Consider the following 17,104-nt stretch of genomic DNA (forward strand, 5'->3'; position numbering starts at 1 on the left):
CGTCCGCATCGCGCCGTTGTCCGCCGTCCTAGTGCCTGTGTTTTCCCCTGCTGCCACTAACTCGACGCTCCTGTTCCAACCAACTATAGCTAGGGTGCAACACCGAACCATCGTCCTCCCGTTTGCCGTCATCAACTTTTCCAATGGTTCGGCGGTACTTTATGCGTGCAACGTTTCTGCTTGCCCGTACATCCTGCTACGCGGTGAGTGTCTGGGAAGCCTCGAGACCTTAAATTGTATTTTCGAAGACCCGATCTATCCAGACAAGCCATTTCTACCGACTTGTGCCATTACACCCGCAACTGACGCTAATGAACCTATGGATGTATTCCGCAAGTCCATCGATTGTAACCTCACGCCTGGGCAGCAGAAACAGCTAATCAAGCTCCTACAGCGTTTTCGAGCCTCGTTTGACCACAATCAGCCTTCCTTAGGTCGAGCGTCATCTGTTGTTCACCGTATAGATACCGGTCAAGAGACGCCATTACGGCAGCGTCCATATCGTGTGTCAACTACTGAACGCCGTGCCATCAATGAACAGGTTGACGACATGCTGACACGTGGCATAATAGAACCGTCAAGCAGTCCCTGGGCCTCTCCAGTTGTGTTGGTGAAGAAGAAGGACGGATCCATCAGGTTTTGCGTGGACTACCGGCGTCTCAACCGAATCACGCGCAAGGATGTTTATCCGCTGCCACGCATTGACGATGCCTTGGACTGCCTACAGGGAGCCGAATTTTTCTCTTCTTTAGATCTCCGCTCTGGATACTGGCAGGTACCCATGGCAGAGGCCGATCGCGAAAAAACTGCTTTCATCACGCCCGACGGGCTTTACGAATTCACAGTCATGCCCTTCGGCCTCTGCAACGCGCCAGCTACTTTCGAGCGGATGATGGACTATCCTTCGAGGCCTCAAATGGAACGTTTGCCTTTGTTATTTAGATGATATTGTCGTATTTTCAGCTGATTTTGCAACCCATTTAACCCGCCTCGAGAAAGTCCTCGCGTGTATTTCTGCCGCGGGGCTGCAACTGAATCTGAAGAAGTGCAATTTCGCCGCTCGAAAGCTTACGATCCTTGGCCACGTGGTTTCAAAAGACGGCATTCTTCCTGACCCTGCCAAACTTACAGCTGTTTCAGCGTTTCCCAAACCGACCACCATGAAAGAGCTCCGAAGCTTCATAGGCCTTTGCTCTTACTTCCGGCGCTTCGTCCGCAATTTCGCGACGATCATCGCTCCTTTGACCAAGCTCCTCGCCGGCTCCAGAGACCTTTCAGCCTGGTCTGCCACCTGTGACGACTCTTTCAATGAACTGCGCCGCCTCCTCACGTCGCCGCCTATTCTGCGACACTACGACCCATCGGCACCCACAGAGATCCACACCGACGCTAGTGGTGTCGGGCTTGGCGCTATTCTTGCACAAAAGAAAGACGGCTTCCAAGAGTACGTGGTTGCCTACGCAAGCCGAACTCTTAGCAAGGCCGAAAGCAACTATTCTGTCACTGAAAAGGAATGCCTTGCCATTATTTGGGCGATAGAAAAATTTCGACCTTACGTGTACGGGCGCCCTTTTGACGTCGTGACTGACCACCACGCCCTCTGCTGGTTGTCGTCATTGAAGGATCCGAGCGGTCGCCTCGCCCGATGGGCATTACGCCTCCAAGAATATAATATTCGCGTGGTCTATCGCTCCGGCCGGAAACATTCGGACGCAGACGCCCTATCCCGTTCGCCTCTACCCCCTGACCCGGACTGCTGCGAAAGTCTAACCTGTGATGCCACTGCCGTCACCATCGCCGACATGCCATCTGAGCAACGCAAGGACCCTTGGGTTGCTTCGATTCTAGACATCCTGGCTGGGCGGACGGCTTCCCCCCCTTCTCGCACGTTGCGTCGGCAAGTGGAGCACTTCGCCACTCGCGACGACGTGCTGTACCGACGCAACTACGCACCCGGTGGACGTCAGTGGCTACTCGTGATTCCACGTCATCTGCGATCCGAAATTTGTTCCACGTTTCATGACGACCCCCAATGTGGCCACGCAGGTTTCCTGAAGACTTATTCTCGCATACGTCTCCGATATTACTGGCGTGGCATGTACCGTTTTATACGACGATACGTTCGGGCCTGCTCGACGTGCCAGAGACGAAAAACTCCCCCTTGTCACGCCAGCGGTACCTTGCTACCCTTACCATGCCCATCCCGACCATTCGACCGCGTCGGCATCGATATCTATGGTCCCCTTCCCAACACTGCTGACGGTAACCGCTGGATCATAGTTGCCGTCGACCATCTCACGCGGTATGCCGAAACTTCATCCCTTCCCTCGTCTACAGCAAAAGACGTTGCGACTTTCGTTCTTCACAACATCGTGTTACGTCATGGAGCACCTCGGGAGTTACTGAGCGATCGTGGTCGCGTATTCTTGTCAGACGTCATCACAGCATTGCTGCGTGAGTGCCACGTCGTTCACCGCACTACAAGCGCCTATCATCCCCAGACCAATGGAATGACAGAGCGCTTCAACCGCACCCTTGGCGACATGCTGTCTATGTATATCTCGTCAGACCACTCCAATTGGGACCGAGTGCTCCCGTTTATCACGTTCGCTTATAATACCGCCATTCAAAGCACTACTGGGTTCTCTCCTTTTTTCCTCCTTTACGGACGCGAACCTTCTTGCACTATGGACACCATTCTTTCGTACAAACCTGACTCCTCAGAGTCCACGACTTTGTCTCAAGCCGCTACATACGCTGAGGAATGCCGCCAACTGGCAAGATCATTCACAACCCAAGACCAAGGACGCCAAAAGCACCACCATGACGCATCAAATAACACTACTTCCTACGATCCAGGTTCACTCGTCTGGCTGCATGTTCCTTCTGCTACACCTGGCCTTTCTACCAAGTTGGTCCCCAAGTATCACGGCCCATATCGTGTGCTACAAAAAACGTCACCGGTGAATTACCTCATCGAGCCACTGGAACCATCTTCTGACCAACGTCGTCGTGGCCAGGAAATTGTCCACGTCTCGAGACTTAAGCCCTGCTACGACCCTCCCGTGTTTACTTGTCCATAGGTCGCCAGGATGGCTCCTTATTTCGCGGGGAGTAATTGTAATGAATTATAGAATCTGAGTAACGGACGCTCTGCTGGCAACGAAGAAGACGATGATGATCGGTGGCTGCAGTAGTAGCTCGCGCACGCCGCTCGCCATTAGCCAGACCTGCCTGATAAAGGACATTTTGCCAAGCTACGTCTGAACCCTTCTCGACGTACAACACCTCTATTTTAATATATATATATATATATATATATATATATATATATGTATATATATATATATATATATATATATATATATATATATATATATATACACTGCGCCAGTATATGAGAATGTGGTGAGTACTAATTGAGGCGTTTTATTTCAACGAAAAGTTATTTTGCACCTAGAGAGCGCATCAAACTGTGCGCATGGGTGCGAAACTGTGCATCCATGAATACTCTATATGCTATTACTCGATTAGGTTAAGCTAGTCGTACGATACACTTTTTCTCCGTCTTAAGGAAGCGATATTTTATGATTTTGATAGTTTTGTCTATTTTGTTTGAACTTTCATGTTTTGGGCCTCGACAACACTTGGTTGTCGAGGCCCAATTCTTGGTTTTAAAAGATATTTATTTTGGTAAAGGCAAACATTTTTATGCGAGTAATATATTTCTGTTGTAGGCTTTGTAATTTTGTAAAACAACTGACAGAATTTTCTTGGCAGTGAAAAAAGCAAGTACCTTGTCACCACAATATGACAAAGTTGAAAAATGGCATTTTGTCTCATAATGCGCGTTTTTGCAATGCAGCGGTTCTTATACCAATAGGGCTTTTACATCTTTGTGTATTATTTCCTGTTGGTATTATATACAGAAAGAGTAACTTTTGTTCTTCGTGAGAGAATGACTTTGGAAATGAACAACCACAACGTTTTTTGTTGCGCAGTTTCAGTTGATTTCACCTTCACTGCATAGCACTTCAACGCATTCTACCAGCGGGTGCATTTTAGCAGCGATTATTGCAAGTTATGCAGCTAGTTTCAAACTATTTAAAAAGTGCTGAAGTATAAAGCCTAATAAGCCACTGCTTCACCATGAACATGGACGAAACAACGAATGCGATAGCTTCCAATCATAAAAATTTGTGAATGCCGTCTCGCAAAATTGTACAAAGCACTGAATAGGTAATACAGCCACTCTGCGGAGAAAAGCGGATTGCGTAGTCTCTTCACCATGAAAGTTCAGCGCGTAGATACTGAGGCATGCCGAGAAAGCGCGCACCAGTGATGCATCATCCCTTAAAGCAGTTCCAGCGCGGCTTGAAGGTGTGCGTGAGGGTAAAGATGCATAATCCAGACCAGTCTTTCCACACGGTCATGCGTAGAGGAGGCCAAACTAAAAAATAGGCAGTATATTCAACACAGACAACGCCGAAACGAGTTTGGAATGTCTTTTCGAGTTTGGAATGACAACGCCGAAACGAGTTTGGAACCTTGTGTACGCATGGCGTGTTGATGCGCCTGTGTCGTGTGATCTCCCGGTTTCGATTCGTTCCGATTCCAAAGAGGGCACGGTGAGAACTTGGCTAGCGAAGTCTTCACTGGGCTAGAGGCAAAAGTTTCAAGCTCACCTCCTTGCATTAGGCTTTCACGGGCCGTAATCAACCAATCAAAACTTCTGGTCGTACAAAGCTTTTTATTGGACCCTCAAGAGGTTCCTGTGTTTAACTAAAAGTTAACTTTCTCACGTCCCCTGATGAAGCCTTCTTAAAGACGTGAATGACAAACGAAACAATAGCTACCTAGATACCTGATATATATATTCTTTATTGTGAAGCATTTCTCAGCAAACATCAGTGGCTTCGAGCTCTTCTCAAATGACTGCCTCAAAAGAAAGAAGGAAAAGGAAATTCTTAAGCACATGATGCGAGACCGGCTGTCTCGTCGGGAAGCTTTTACTGTCGTCATAATGCGGCGCTCTCGGTGCCATAGAGGTTCAAGGTACTCTGTGACACGTAGTTCACAGGTGACACAACTTCCTTTGATTCTTAGACCATACGTGTCCGCGTCAATTTGTGAAGACAGGACCATACCAGAGCGTACGGACACTGAAGGAGCGTATGGACACTGGAGTGAATGACAAACAAATCAATAGCTACCTAGATACCTGATCATTCTTTATATGCGAAGCATTTCTTATCGAGCACCAGCGGCTATGAGCTTATCTCAAATGACTGCCTCAAGATAGAGAAGCAAAAGAACATGCTTAAGCAGATGGTGCGAGACCGGTCGGAATTACCAAAGCTGCACGCAGAGCCACAACAACAGCCAGAACCACAACCACAGTCAAAGCCGCAGTGGAATCCACGGGGAATCGAACGGTCGCAGCAGACGGAGCCGACATTGACCTAGTCAACGACAGTACTGTTGAACCACGCCATGCCTGAAAAGACCAGGACATCGCGGCGATGCTACGAACCCTCCTGGACACCATATTTGTGCTTTTGAGTAAGCGAAATACTCCGTCAGTTCAAACGGCCCTGACACTGCTGGAGGCACCCAATCAAACCTTTTCAGCGTTTCACAAGTCCACATGGATCGCCCACGACCCCTCCAAGGCCGCAATTTCCCTTTCACATGTCCGAATGCTGACCTCATGCTGGTCAAAAAAGTTCCCAGCCTCATTGAGTGACTGTACATCTTTGTGCGAGAAGTCCTCTCCTTCTCTCCTCTCTTGTTTTGATCCCCATCCCCCTATCCTCAATGCACGGTAGCAAACCGGACGCACATCTGGTTAACCTCCCTTTCTTTTGTCTTCTTGTTTCTTCTTTCTTATCTATCTATCTATCTATCTATCTATCTATCTATCTATCTATCTATCTATCTATCTATCTATCTATCTATCTATCTATCTATCTATCTATCTATCTATCTATCTATCTATCTATCTATCTATCTATCTATCTATCTATCTATCTATCTATCTATCTATTTAGCCTCCTGCGATGTTTAGCTCTCCTGGTCGTTTCGATAATGGGATCTATACCAAAACTGGTCTGACATAACGACTTCAGGACGAGCATAAATGACAAGTCATAACATGAAAATCATGACATGTGTGTCTCGAGTACTATAATTTACATTTCATGGCCTTGCTGTATTGCGGTGTTTTCGTTCACATGACATTTTGAAAAACTGGTATGGTATGACATGACTGCATAGTGAATATAAGTGACAGACCCTAATGTGGAAATCATGACATGTATGTCCTGTAAGTCACGCTCATGGTACGCTCACGATCGTTTCGCTAGCTTCACATATACTAATTTAGGTATTACGGGACGTGAATGGATGACGAAGGTATATGACTGGTCTAATTATGATAATCAAGAGATACGAGTTATGTAAGAACATGGCAACATATCACGCTTATGATGCGCTCGCAGCTCATTCGTTACCTTCACATATAGCGAATTTTGCATTACGTGGTGCGAAGCGACGATGAAAGTAAACGACAAGCCCAAACATGATAATCATGACATGCATATCTTGTAAAACATGGCTGCAAGCCTCGCTCGTAGCGTGACCGCGGCTGTTTCGCTATGTTCACATATAGCAAATTTGGTGTTACGTGACGTCAATATAAATCAAATGTATATGACTGATGCAACCATGATAATAATGAAATGCGTGTCATGTAAGAATATGACTAAATACCACGCTCATTATACGCTCGCGGACCGTTAGGAATTTGAGCACAAAATATAAAAAGGCACGTATAGGCACTACGTAACGCTATAGAGGTACTCTTTAACCTCTAATTCACATTGTTATATAAAAGTAGTACGATTGGAACACAAGAAACGATATAGGCACTTGCCTCTATTCCAGTCTCAATCAGGTAAAATCTCCCAAGGCAAATGAAGTGAGACACGGGAAATTGTTTCGGGAAAGCCTATTGCCAGCTCAGCGAATGTGTGATCAATGCACTGGGAGAATAAATTATGAATTAAGTGCTAATTTTCCCAGAAGATTGAGTGTTAGAAGAACGTTTCTGCGCAGATAAAACAATGCAGTATGACTGAATACTATTTGAATCTATAAAAAGTTGCCTTTGTAGCTTTTGTGTAGTGCTACCTACTAGCAAAGCTAACATTAGTCAAAGTCTAGTTCATATACCTTATGAAAGGCTAGATCTCTCCGAAGAAAACATATATGTCTTTATTACTACTTGGAAATGTAGGGACAGAGGGGAAAATTTTCAATGCAAAAAAGTCAGAGATCGGGATCGCTTTTTATTCTCCGAAAGAATAAAATGCACTGACCACCCGAGGCTTGGAAGACAGGTGCGCAGAAATGAAGAGTGACGTGCTGTCGCGCTCCAAGATCAGAGCAGACATGGAGGTAGGCAACATGGACAGCAGGCTAGCCCACCTAATTGAGGCAGAGCAGGCGTTGCTTTTTCAATGGAAGGGACAAAGGTTCAATCGAAGATTTAGGAAAAAGTCTTAACGATCCCTGTTCCTTGAAGTCTGCTGCTTGAACCTGTTTCTTGAACTCTGCGCCTCAATCAATGGCCAGATGCGCAACAGCAAGTCATGGAGCTGGCTGAATTGTTCATTCTATGAGGTGGCACAAGGTCAATTCCGAGGCACACGCTCACCAGGGCCCTGCACAATGCTTCCAGATGCTGTACCGGGCACGATCTGATTGCCAACCTGATAAAGAAGCACCTGCCTGTGAAGGAAACAGATGAGCAGGCCCTGTTTCTCGACGATTTCGGTCCGGCACGTCCGTAGTTGGACGAAGGCTTCGCCGTGGCAGAAGTAAGACAAGCCATTCGCGCAACCAGCGGTTATAGTCGGTGCCGGGCCCCGATGGCATCACAAATAAAACTACGCAGAATCTTGACGACCACTCTATCGAACACTTTACCGAGGCGATCAGCGCGACGTGGAGACACGACAGCCTGCCATAACCATAGAAGACCGCAACTTGTTGGCAAGACTTACAACGTTGATAGCCTCCGTCCCATCTCTTTCTTACGTATGGCGTTGAGAACGAGGTAGAGCATGTCGTCCTCAGCAGACTAAGCAGATATATAGAAAACAACAACGTAGATACCCACAACATGATTGATGTTGAAGCCGACCTATCGACGCAAGACGCAATTAAGATGTTAAAATGTCAGATAATGGACAGCAGTACCAGAGACACGAAGGCCTTGCTCGGATTCGACCACGAGAAGGCGTTTGACAACGCTGTCTGTGCTGTTATTCAAGAAAAATGTTAAGCCATTCAGATTCAACCGAAATCTTTACTTTCGAATAAAGTCTAGAGTTGGTCACTTTGTGAACAAATTAGAGAAAAAAGACAGGTTTGTAGGCCTTAAACCCTGTTAGAATCCGCAAGCACAATTTACTCGGTTACATATTCTCCTACCGAAAGGCGGCACCTACTGAACTTCAGTTGAGGGGAGGTCATAGCTTCTTCGTTATGTTTGGTTATATTAAGAGAGCTGTGTCGGCATTTTGCGCGTCATTGTGCAAGAAAATGGTGCTTGAACTGGAGATGTGACAAGCTACCGTTAGTTTGCCCATCTACATTGTTAGTAAGCTAGATTTTCACTTGCGAAAAACATTCATTAAACAGTACGTCAGACTCGAAAAGGTAAAGAAGAGATTACAAGCCACGCTGGTAACAGACGAAGCACAACCAGCAAAAAAGTTAAGTAGAAAACTGAAGCCATTTTGTTAAGTTACACATCGACACTAGAGGACCCCTCGCTATTGTACTTTAGCCTGCCGGCATTCGAGAAGATGCCTGTACGCCTGTCTCTCTCTGCGGCCGCTTTAGCGCGTGTATGCTGATTATCCCGATTCATAAAACGTATCTGGTTCATACAAGCTCCCTATGCGCATGCTATACTGAACAAATGTGTGAGTTGAGTTGAAAGGCTAACTATTTATTCTAGCAAAGGAGAATGTGGTCTAGTGGCGGAGGTACTCGGCTGCTGATCAGTAGGTCACGGGATTGAATCATAGCTGTGGCAGCTGCATTTTCGATAAGGCAAAAATGCTGTATGCCCTCTTGCTTGGATTAGGTGCACGTTAAAGAATCCCAGGTGGTGCAAATTTCCGGAGCCCTTAGGCGTCTCTCATAACCGTATTGTGGTTTTCGGACGATAAACCCCACATATCAACAAATCAATCAATCAATCAAATGATCGATCAATCAATCAATAAATAAATTAATCAATAATGAGCGTCGATTACAAAGAAACCCGAGTGATTCGCTTCGTGCTTGTTGCTGGTAATTATCAAAGTGCGCACTTGACCGAACGCAACATGAGTGCACACACATTAACCATTGCCTATTCTTAGTACTCCACACCCATATAAAGGACTTTCAAACAGGACGCATACAATGCCACTCAATATTTGTCACAACAATGTGGTCATAGTTTAAAGAGCCTGTAGCCAACCTTGTCACACCAACAAGCACGAAATTAGTTCTACTAATACCAACAGTGAGGGCAGCACTTGCATAACGAATCGCTGTGTTTGTTAGCGCCGCCATGCATCGGTGGCAGCGCTATGACTACAAGCAGCTAGCGCAACTTACATGGCACACCAATTTAGGAAGAAATGTAAAAATTGCTAACAGCATACCTCGCTGATTTCATTGCGCTGCGGCTATGATGCATTAAAAAGATGGTATAGTAGTTCTTGTTACTGTCATAGACGGTTATAGTGGTGGTTTATTACCATACATGCTTCAATAACTTCAAATAAAATGCGAAATTACCTAGAATGTAGACGCCACACAATTAGCGTTTCTTTTCATTACAACCATACATGATACTGTAACAGTGTAACCAGTCGCACGTGTTGTTACCTTTTTGATTGCACAAACGTCAAGTGGACCTTAAGGAACAATGCTTCACCGTCGCATTCAGTTTACCTGACGTATTTCACGATTGTTTCGCAGGTAGCTAGCTGCCCCTCTACCTGCTCTGCTAATGTGCATTGTTAGGTACTGGTAATCCGGTTGTTTACTTATTTATTTATTTATTTAAATATTTACTTATGTATTTATTTATTTACAGATACTGCTGTCTCATGTTTGAGACATTGCAGGAGTGGTTACAATAAACGAACAAAAACAGCACAAATAAAATATGCCAGCATTTTCTTGTGTGTGTGCGCAAAATGTGTAGAAATATTGTTCTCCTTCACACTCCAGAAATCCAGTTTGATAATGTGTAAGGTCCCGTAGTTCAGTGCAGCCCTGTTTTGAGGCAATCATTCGCGGCCCACAAAAGCATTTTTACTGATTCAAATATTCCATGTCAACAGTCATACTATTTATTAGAAATGTTCCATGCGTGTTTATTTTGGCAAATCAAACTATCTAAACTCTTCGAAACCAGGAGAATCGGCTACAGATGAGACAAACCCAATGAAGGTGGGCTTGGCAGCTGTGACACAATGCAGTTCGCTTACCCGTTCCTCCCAACAATGCAGGTGTTCCTTGTAACTGTCACTCGCCTGCTGATGCCCGGCCTGGCAATCACTTCGTTGGATCCATCATCAAACTGAACCTTCCTGCCTGGCAATGGCGAAGCAGGCACTGTCCCGCCCCCCTCCGCTACCGCTCCGACGCTGTTGCCAGCGCCGTGGCTTGACTACTCCTCCCCCACTTCACCTTGGACAGCCCCGTCGAAGTCAACATCACCACTCCGAGCACCTATATATCGCGAACGGTCACCGGCGTCAGCTTGTGGGCTTGGCAGCTGTGACACAATGCAGTTCGCTTACCCGTTCCTCCCAACAATGCAGGTGCTCCTTGTAACTGTCACTCGCCTGCTGATGCCCGGCCTGGCAATCACTTCGTTGGATCCATCATCAAACTGCACCTTCCTGCCTGGCAATGGCGAAGCAGGCACTGTCCCTCCCCCCTCCGCTACCGCTCCGACGCTGTTGCCAGCACCGTGGCTTGACTACTCCTCCCCCACTTCACCTTGGACAGCCCCATCGAAGTCAACATCACCACTCCGAGCACCTATATATCGCGAACGGTCACCGGCGTCAGCTTGTGGGCTTGGCAGCTGTGACACAGTGCAGTTCGCTTACCCGTTCCTCCCAACGATGCAGGTTAGTAAGCACAGCAGTCTTTACGCAAAAAAATCTAGTGATTACTTTCTAGTCCAGCTGCCGGGCCCACAGTGTCTTGTCGCTATCATTGCCGAGTGTTTATATGCCGTTTACTCCGTACTCTTGTTGTTATCTGGTGACGTTGAAACTAACCCTGGTCCGGAAATGAACGAAATTCTCGCAGAACTCGGAAAGATTAGCGCTGGACAAAACAAACTAATATCCGATTTTGAAGAAGTAAAGCAGCAACTCCTCACAACCGACAAAACATTGTCGGATCTAGGAAAGCGCATGACCGAACTAGAACGCCATTACCAAAATATTTTGCCCATACGAGCTGACATTGCCGCAATTCAAGCCGAAACTACCGCAACCACACACTTAGTTTCCGAACTTGAAAAACGGCTGGATGACGCAGAAAACCGGTCACGCCGCAACAACTTAATCTTCTATAACCTTCCAGATACTAACGCCAAAGAAACAAATATTGAAACAGAAGAACTTATCATAAACCACTGTCTCAAACACTTGAAAATAAAAATTGACCCGAGAGAAATTGACCGAGTGCATCGCCTCGGCCGCCACACCAATGATCGTTGCCGCCCGATAATTGTCAGGTTCGCACTCTACAAAACAAAAGAAAACACCCTCTCAAATGCCAAAAAGTTGAAAGGAACAAATTTCAGCATTGGCGAAGATTATTCCCTCTCAGTTCGTACTGCCCGCCGTCATCTCGTTGCTTTCGCTAAGCAGAAATCAGGTAAATTTCAGATCCGTTTCAAAACTTTGTATATGGGTTCCAAACAGTACATTTTTGACCACGGATCACAATCGGTTATAGAAGTCGCATAGCGATCACCGCGCCCGCAGAATAAACCACACCACCGCCAAATCCAAACACGTCGTGAACTTTCTTTTTCTGTTATCTTTACTAATGTTCGTAGTCTCATGCCGAAGTGCCAACTCGTGTCAAACGTTGTGGCGTCTTCCAACAGTAATATTTTGGTACTAACAGAAACGTGGCTAACCGATGAAGTTACTGACGCCGAAGTGCTTTCGGATTTACCCGATTATCAGTTATTCCGCACCGACCGCAAACGCGGCCGGGGCGGGGGTGTGCTAATCGCTGTTGGCCCAGAACTACCCTGTTCTGCTGTTAACATAAAATCTGCCTTTCAAATTCTGTGGCTAATTTGCCACGCTTCCCCTCAAACATTCCTACTCGGGGTGTGCTACAGGCCACCGAGCACCAATACAGGTTTTTCACGTGATTTAAACAATATAATGAGCACACTCACGACCACCTACCCTAACGCTCACATTTTACTTTTTGGGGACTTTATTTTCCCGAAAATTGAGTGGCATAACCCTGCACCCTCGTCGGCATACGATGTCGAAACGAAAGATTTCATAGACGTTTGTTTGAATTTTAACTTATCTCAACTTGTGTCAGAGCCCACGCGCATATCAGGCGGCTGTGCTAACATCCTAGATTTATACTAACCGACCGCCCAGATTCTTTATCGTCCATTTCATACCTATACCCGAAATTAGTGACCACAAAGTAATACATGCAGTTTTTTCCTTCCCTCTCAAGCGGCGCGACAAACTCAACAAAACAATTACCTTATACGATAAAGGTAATTATGAGGCCATTAACAAAGAACTCGAACACTTCTTTCCAGACTTCAAACATAGCTTTCACTCCCGATCTGTGAGCAATAATTGGGATATTTTTAAAAATAAGATGAATAAATTAATTAGCAAATTTATCCCCACAACATCATTTCGTAGCACGCCGCAGAAACCCTGGTTTACAAACAAACTAAAGAGACTAGCGAATAGAAAAAAGCGCCTTTTTCGCGCAGCAAAAGCAAACGAGACGCCTGTAGCTTGGGCGAAATACAACGCAGCCGAAAAAGAATATACTACCGCTATTAGTAACGCAAAATATACGTTTTTGAACCAGGATTTACCAGGCATCCTAACCGATAACACACGTAAATTCTGGCAGATAGTGAACCCTCGGCCTACCAACACCATCCACCTTACTAATGATTCTGGTCACATACTCTCAGATGATCAATGTGCTGATGCTTTTAACAGCGCATTTTCATCTGTGTTTACTAACGAATCTAGCGTACCTTCCTCTCCTGCCCCGGTGCTGTTGACATCCTCTATGGGCTCAAGTGTTTTTTGCGCAGGTGGTATTTCAAGTATTATTCAAAACATGAAACTGTCCTCATCAGGTGGCGTCGACGATATTAACTCAAAAGTGTTAAAAAACATTCATAACACCATCGCCCCGTTTCTGTGCTCGATGTATGCGCAGTCGCTCTCCACAGGCCTTCTTCCAGATGACTGGAACATGGGCAAGGTCGTTCCCATCTACAAATCAGGTGATAAGAACTGTCCATTGAACTACCGTCCCATTTCTTTAACAAGCGTCCCATGCAAAATCATGGAACATGTCATCTACTCTCAGATTGTAAACTTTTTAGATTCCAACAACTTTTTTCACCCCAGCCAGCATGGTTTTAGGAAAGGATACTCCTGCGAAACACAACTAGCAATATTTCTTCACGATCTGCATGCTAACCTTGACAACAACTTACAAACTGACGCAATCTTTCTAGATTACGCAAAGGCATTCGACACAGTACCCCACCAAAGACTAATGCTAAAGCTATCCCAGTTAAACTTAGACCCAAGTGTACTAAATTGGATCAAAGCATTTCTAACTAACCGTTCTCAGTTTGTGCATGTCAATAATAAATCTTCTGCTTACCTCAAGGTAACATCAGGCGTACCTCAAGGTTCAGTTCTTGGCCCCCTCCTGTTTCTGATATACATAAACGACTTACCCCTCAGCATATCCTGCAAAATCCGCATGTTTGCAGATGACTGTGTAATCTATCGGACAGTAACTAACACTCACGACCAAAATCTTTTCCAGAACGATCTTAACCACATTCAAGATTGGTGCGATAATTGGCTTTTGTTTCTTAACCCTAACAAATGCAAACTTGTTACGTTTACCCGCCGTAAGAATCCTTTCATTTTTTCATATCATATCGCCAACGTCCCTGTACAATCACAACCATCCTACAAGTATCTAGGTGTCACATTGTATTGCGATCTCACTTGGAATGCGCATATTACTAACATCATTTCATCGGCAAATAAAACTCTGGGCTTCTTGAAGCGTCACCTACGTCATGCACCAAAACATGTGAAGTTGCTAGCATATCAGTCCCTCGTCAGATCGAAACTCGAATATGCCTCCCCCATATGGAACCCGCCCCAAACATACCTCATTAACGACCTCGAATCTGTCCAAAATCGCGCCGCTAGATTCATTCACTCCCAGTACTCATACGACATCAGTATTTTATCCTTGAAAGCACAATCCGGTTTATCACCCCTCTCTGTTCGCCGCCGTATCGCCACCCTTTCTCTCTTTCATAAATTTTTTCATTCTTCTCTCAATGCAGCTCCTTACATCCTCCCCCCGACATACATCTCACACCGCACAAGCCATCCACTTCAAGTGTCCCGTTATCGTAACAGAACTGCCGCTTTTTCCGCTTCTTTTTTTCCCCGCGCCGTCAAGGATTGGAACGACCTTCCCTGCTCCGTTGCTTCAACCACCTGCCCATCATCCTTCGCGACAAATCTTACAAATCACGTATGCTGCGAAAACTAACGTGTTCAAATGTTCTCTTTTCCTGTGTATCCACCCCTTATGTAATACCCCCGAGTGGGGTCCTTAAGGATATAAAAATGAAAAAAATGAAAAATGAAAAAAGGGGTTCAAATTGATGATCGAGTCTAAATATTTAAAGAAATAGTGATTCCACAAGCGTTCCAGGACAGACAGAAGTACGCTGCTCAAAAATGTGGTAACTGCTCGGGCGATCTCACAAACACCTGTAACACCAACGTGTGTATTTTCCGTTGCCAGTGGAAGAGGAGCCTCTACTAACTCGAGCCTCATGGGGCTTCCAGTTGACCAAGAGTGTGCTCGGAGTTTCAGAGTGAACCTCGTTAACTGAGCTCCGACTGTCAAAGTTCCTTTCCTTCCAGTGTACGTCATCCAGTTCATCACCACTTCAATGGGACCATCACTTACTACGTCCACTTCAAACATGGGCTGGAAGCTGCTGCAATGCGTCAGCACTGGACCATACTGGCTAAGTCGCTCGAGTCCGGTTACGTTGCAACATTCGATGAACAAAAGTCCTTCATACTGGCTGATGCGTTCAACGTCGCGCTCGTTCGTTGATATATCATTTAAAAAGTTGCTGATTGCAAGATATATGTCCAGGTTTTCAATTTCACAGTCTGGAAGAAGGAAAAACATATAAACAATATTAGTAAATCGTAATAATAAATGAATATTTCTAGAGATGATATTGTTCTTGAGGTACTGTTAACAGTTTACCTACATAAAAATTGTGCAAAAAAGGCAAGTTCATTGTTTGTGGTACTTCGGGTTTCTTCTCTAAAACTTGATAACTGTTGCAGATGAAACTCAACAATAGCTAAATCACATCTGATCAAGTGGTTTTTCTAAGTAACCTAAATAATATTGAATTCCCCTTCGCTAATGTTAAGTTTATGCTGACCAATCACTTGTTATATTCCGAATGTAATCAGTTTCATCTGCGGTTTTTCCCAAGCTAGATAGCTACTCACGTTTTGAAATAATGGTATGTTTATTTCAAAGGCATTCCTCTGCAATAAATTTCTAGAGTTTTAATTTTGATGGCTTTTGCATGGCCTTGAGAAAAAACAATAGTCTATCAAGATTAGCGATGCGAGTTGGTGTCGCCCACATTCGAAAATATATTCTGCCAACCTTTTTCTTTTGGTGTGGGAGCTACGATGACCATAATGGAGCAGACGAAAGCCGAGACAGTTAAAAATCGCATACCGCTTTCGTGGTCCTGAAGAATGATTGCCTGTAAAAAAAACAGTAAATACTGTATATAAATATAACAGTGGACTTAACACATTCAGGCAAGTTGTTGAGATATTGTATAAGGACGATAGTCTTCCATGGAATACGTCTAAGCAGAAATTTTTTTCTGCCTCTCTATGCGTCTGCCTCTGTCTGTCGTTCGAATCAGCCATAAGAGCGGAAGTATAACCCCTCGCACACCTATCACCCGTTTTAATCTCCTGGTTGTTATTATAATAGCGCGCATTTTCAGTCAAAAAGCAAATGTTGAGCATGCATGGGAGCAACATCCACACGGAAGTGTTATGTGGTATGTTACTACGTTTTTAAAAGCGGCCATGGCTGGGACTCTATGTCGCGACATGCGCCCCGCCACGGTAGTCTAGTGACTAAGGTACTCGGCTGCTAACCCGTAGGCCGCAGCATCGTATCCCGGCTGCGGTAGTGGTGTTTCTGACGGAGACAGAAATGTTGTAGGCTTGTGTGCTCAGGTTTGAGTGCACATTGAAGAAACCCAGGTGGTCGAAATTTTGTGAGCCCTCCACTATGCCATCTTTCATAATCATATAGTGATCTTGGGTTGTTAGAGCCCACATATCAATTTTTGCCACGCGCGGGTCAGCAGCCCAGTACCCTAGCCACTAGAACACCGCGGCACCTCCCTTTGATAGTGCCTTGTAAAGGAGTTTCAATGGATGTATTCTGTATTAACAATGAATGTATTAACTGTATTCAATGGACGCTAACCCGACGTGATGCCTGTATCGTTGGAGTATATATAGGTAATGCTCAAAGAATGAAATGTGTAGTATTGCAACCACAATTGACATTTCATCAACATTACGCCTGCATAGAATCTTTTTTATAAATGGTTCCGAGACTTTGCATGGCTCTGTGATGGAACACTTGGCTGCCAGGAAGAACGCTTTGG

General features: G+C 45.2%; 1 protein-coding gene across 1 annotated transcript; it reads right to left on the reverse strand.

Annotated features, from left to right (window-relative positions):
* Window positions 1–7,694: 7,694 nt before the first annotated feature.
* On the reverse strand, window positions 7,695–16,178 carry LOC142765960 (uncharacterized). The gene is made up of 3 exons (XM_075867766.1): window positions 16,072–16,178; window positions 15,154–15,554; window positions 7,695–7,772 (listed from the first exon to the last, which is right to left on the reverse strand). Exons 1-3 carry the CDS (start codon window positions 16,142–16,144, stop codon window positions 7,695–7,697), a joined length of 552 nt encoding a protein of 183 aa, XP_075723881.1. The 5' UTR covers window positions 16,145–16,178.
* Between the last annotated feature and the right edge of the window lie 926 nt (window positions 16,179–17,104).

Source organism: Rhipicephalus microplus, chromosome 6, assembly GCF_043290135.1.
Source record: "Rhipicephalus microplus isolate Deutch F79 chromosome 6, USDA_Rmic, whole genome shotgun sequence".
Taxonomy (NCBI): Eukaryota; Metazoa; Arthropoda; class Arachnida; order Ixodida; family Ixodidae; genus Rhipicephalus; species Rhipicephalus microplus.

Bases quoted from the DNA above. Each gene is read 5' to 3' on its own strand.
- LOC142765960 (XM_075867766.1), bottom strand. From the start codon at position 16,144: ATGCGATTTTTAACTGTCTCGGCTTTCGTCTGCTCCATTATGGTCATC. The intron at 15,555-16,071 runs GTTGGCAGAATA...TCCTTCTTCCAG, and splicing joins TCCCACACCAAAAGAAAAAG to ACTGTGAAATTGAAAACCTG. The intron at 7,773-15,153 runs GTTGGTGTTACA...CTTCTTTATCAG, and splicing joins TGGCAACGGAAAATACACAC to GTTGGCAATCAGATCGTGCC.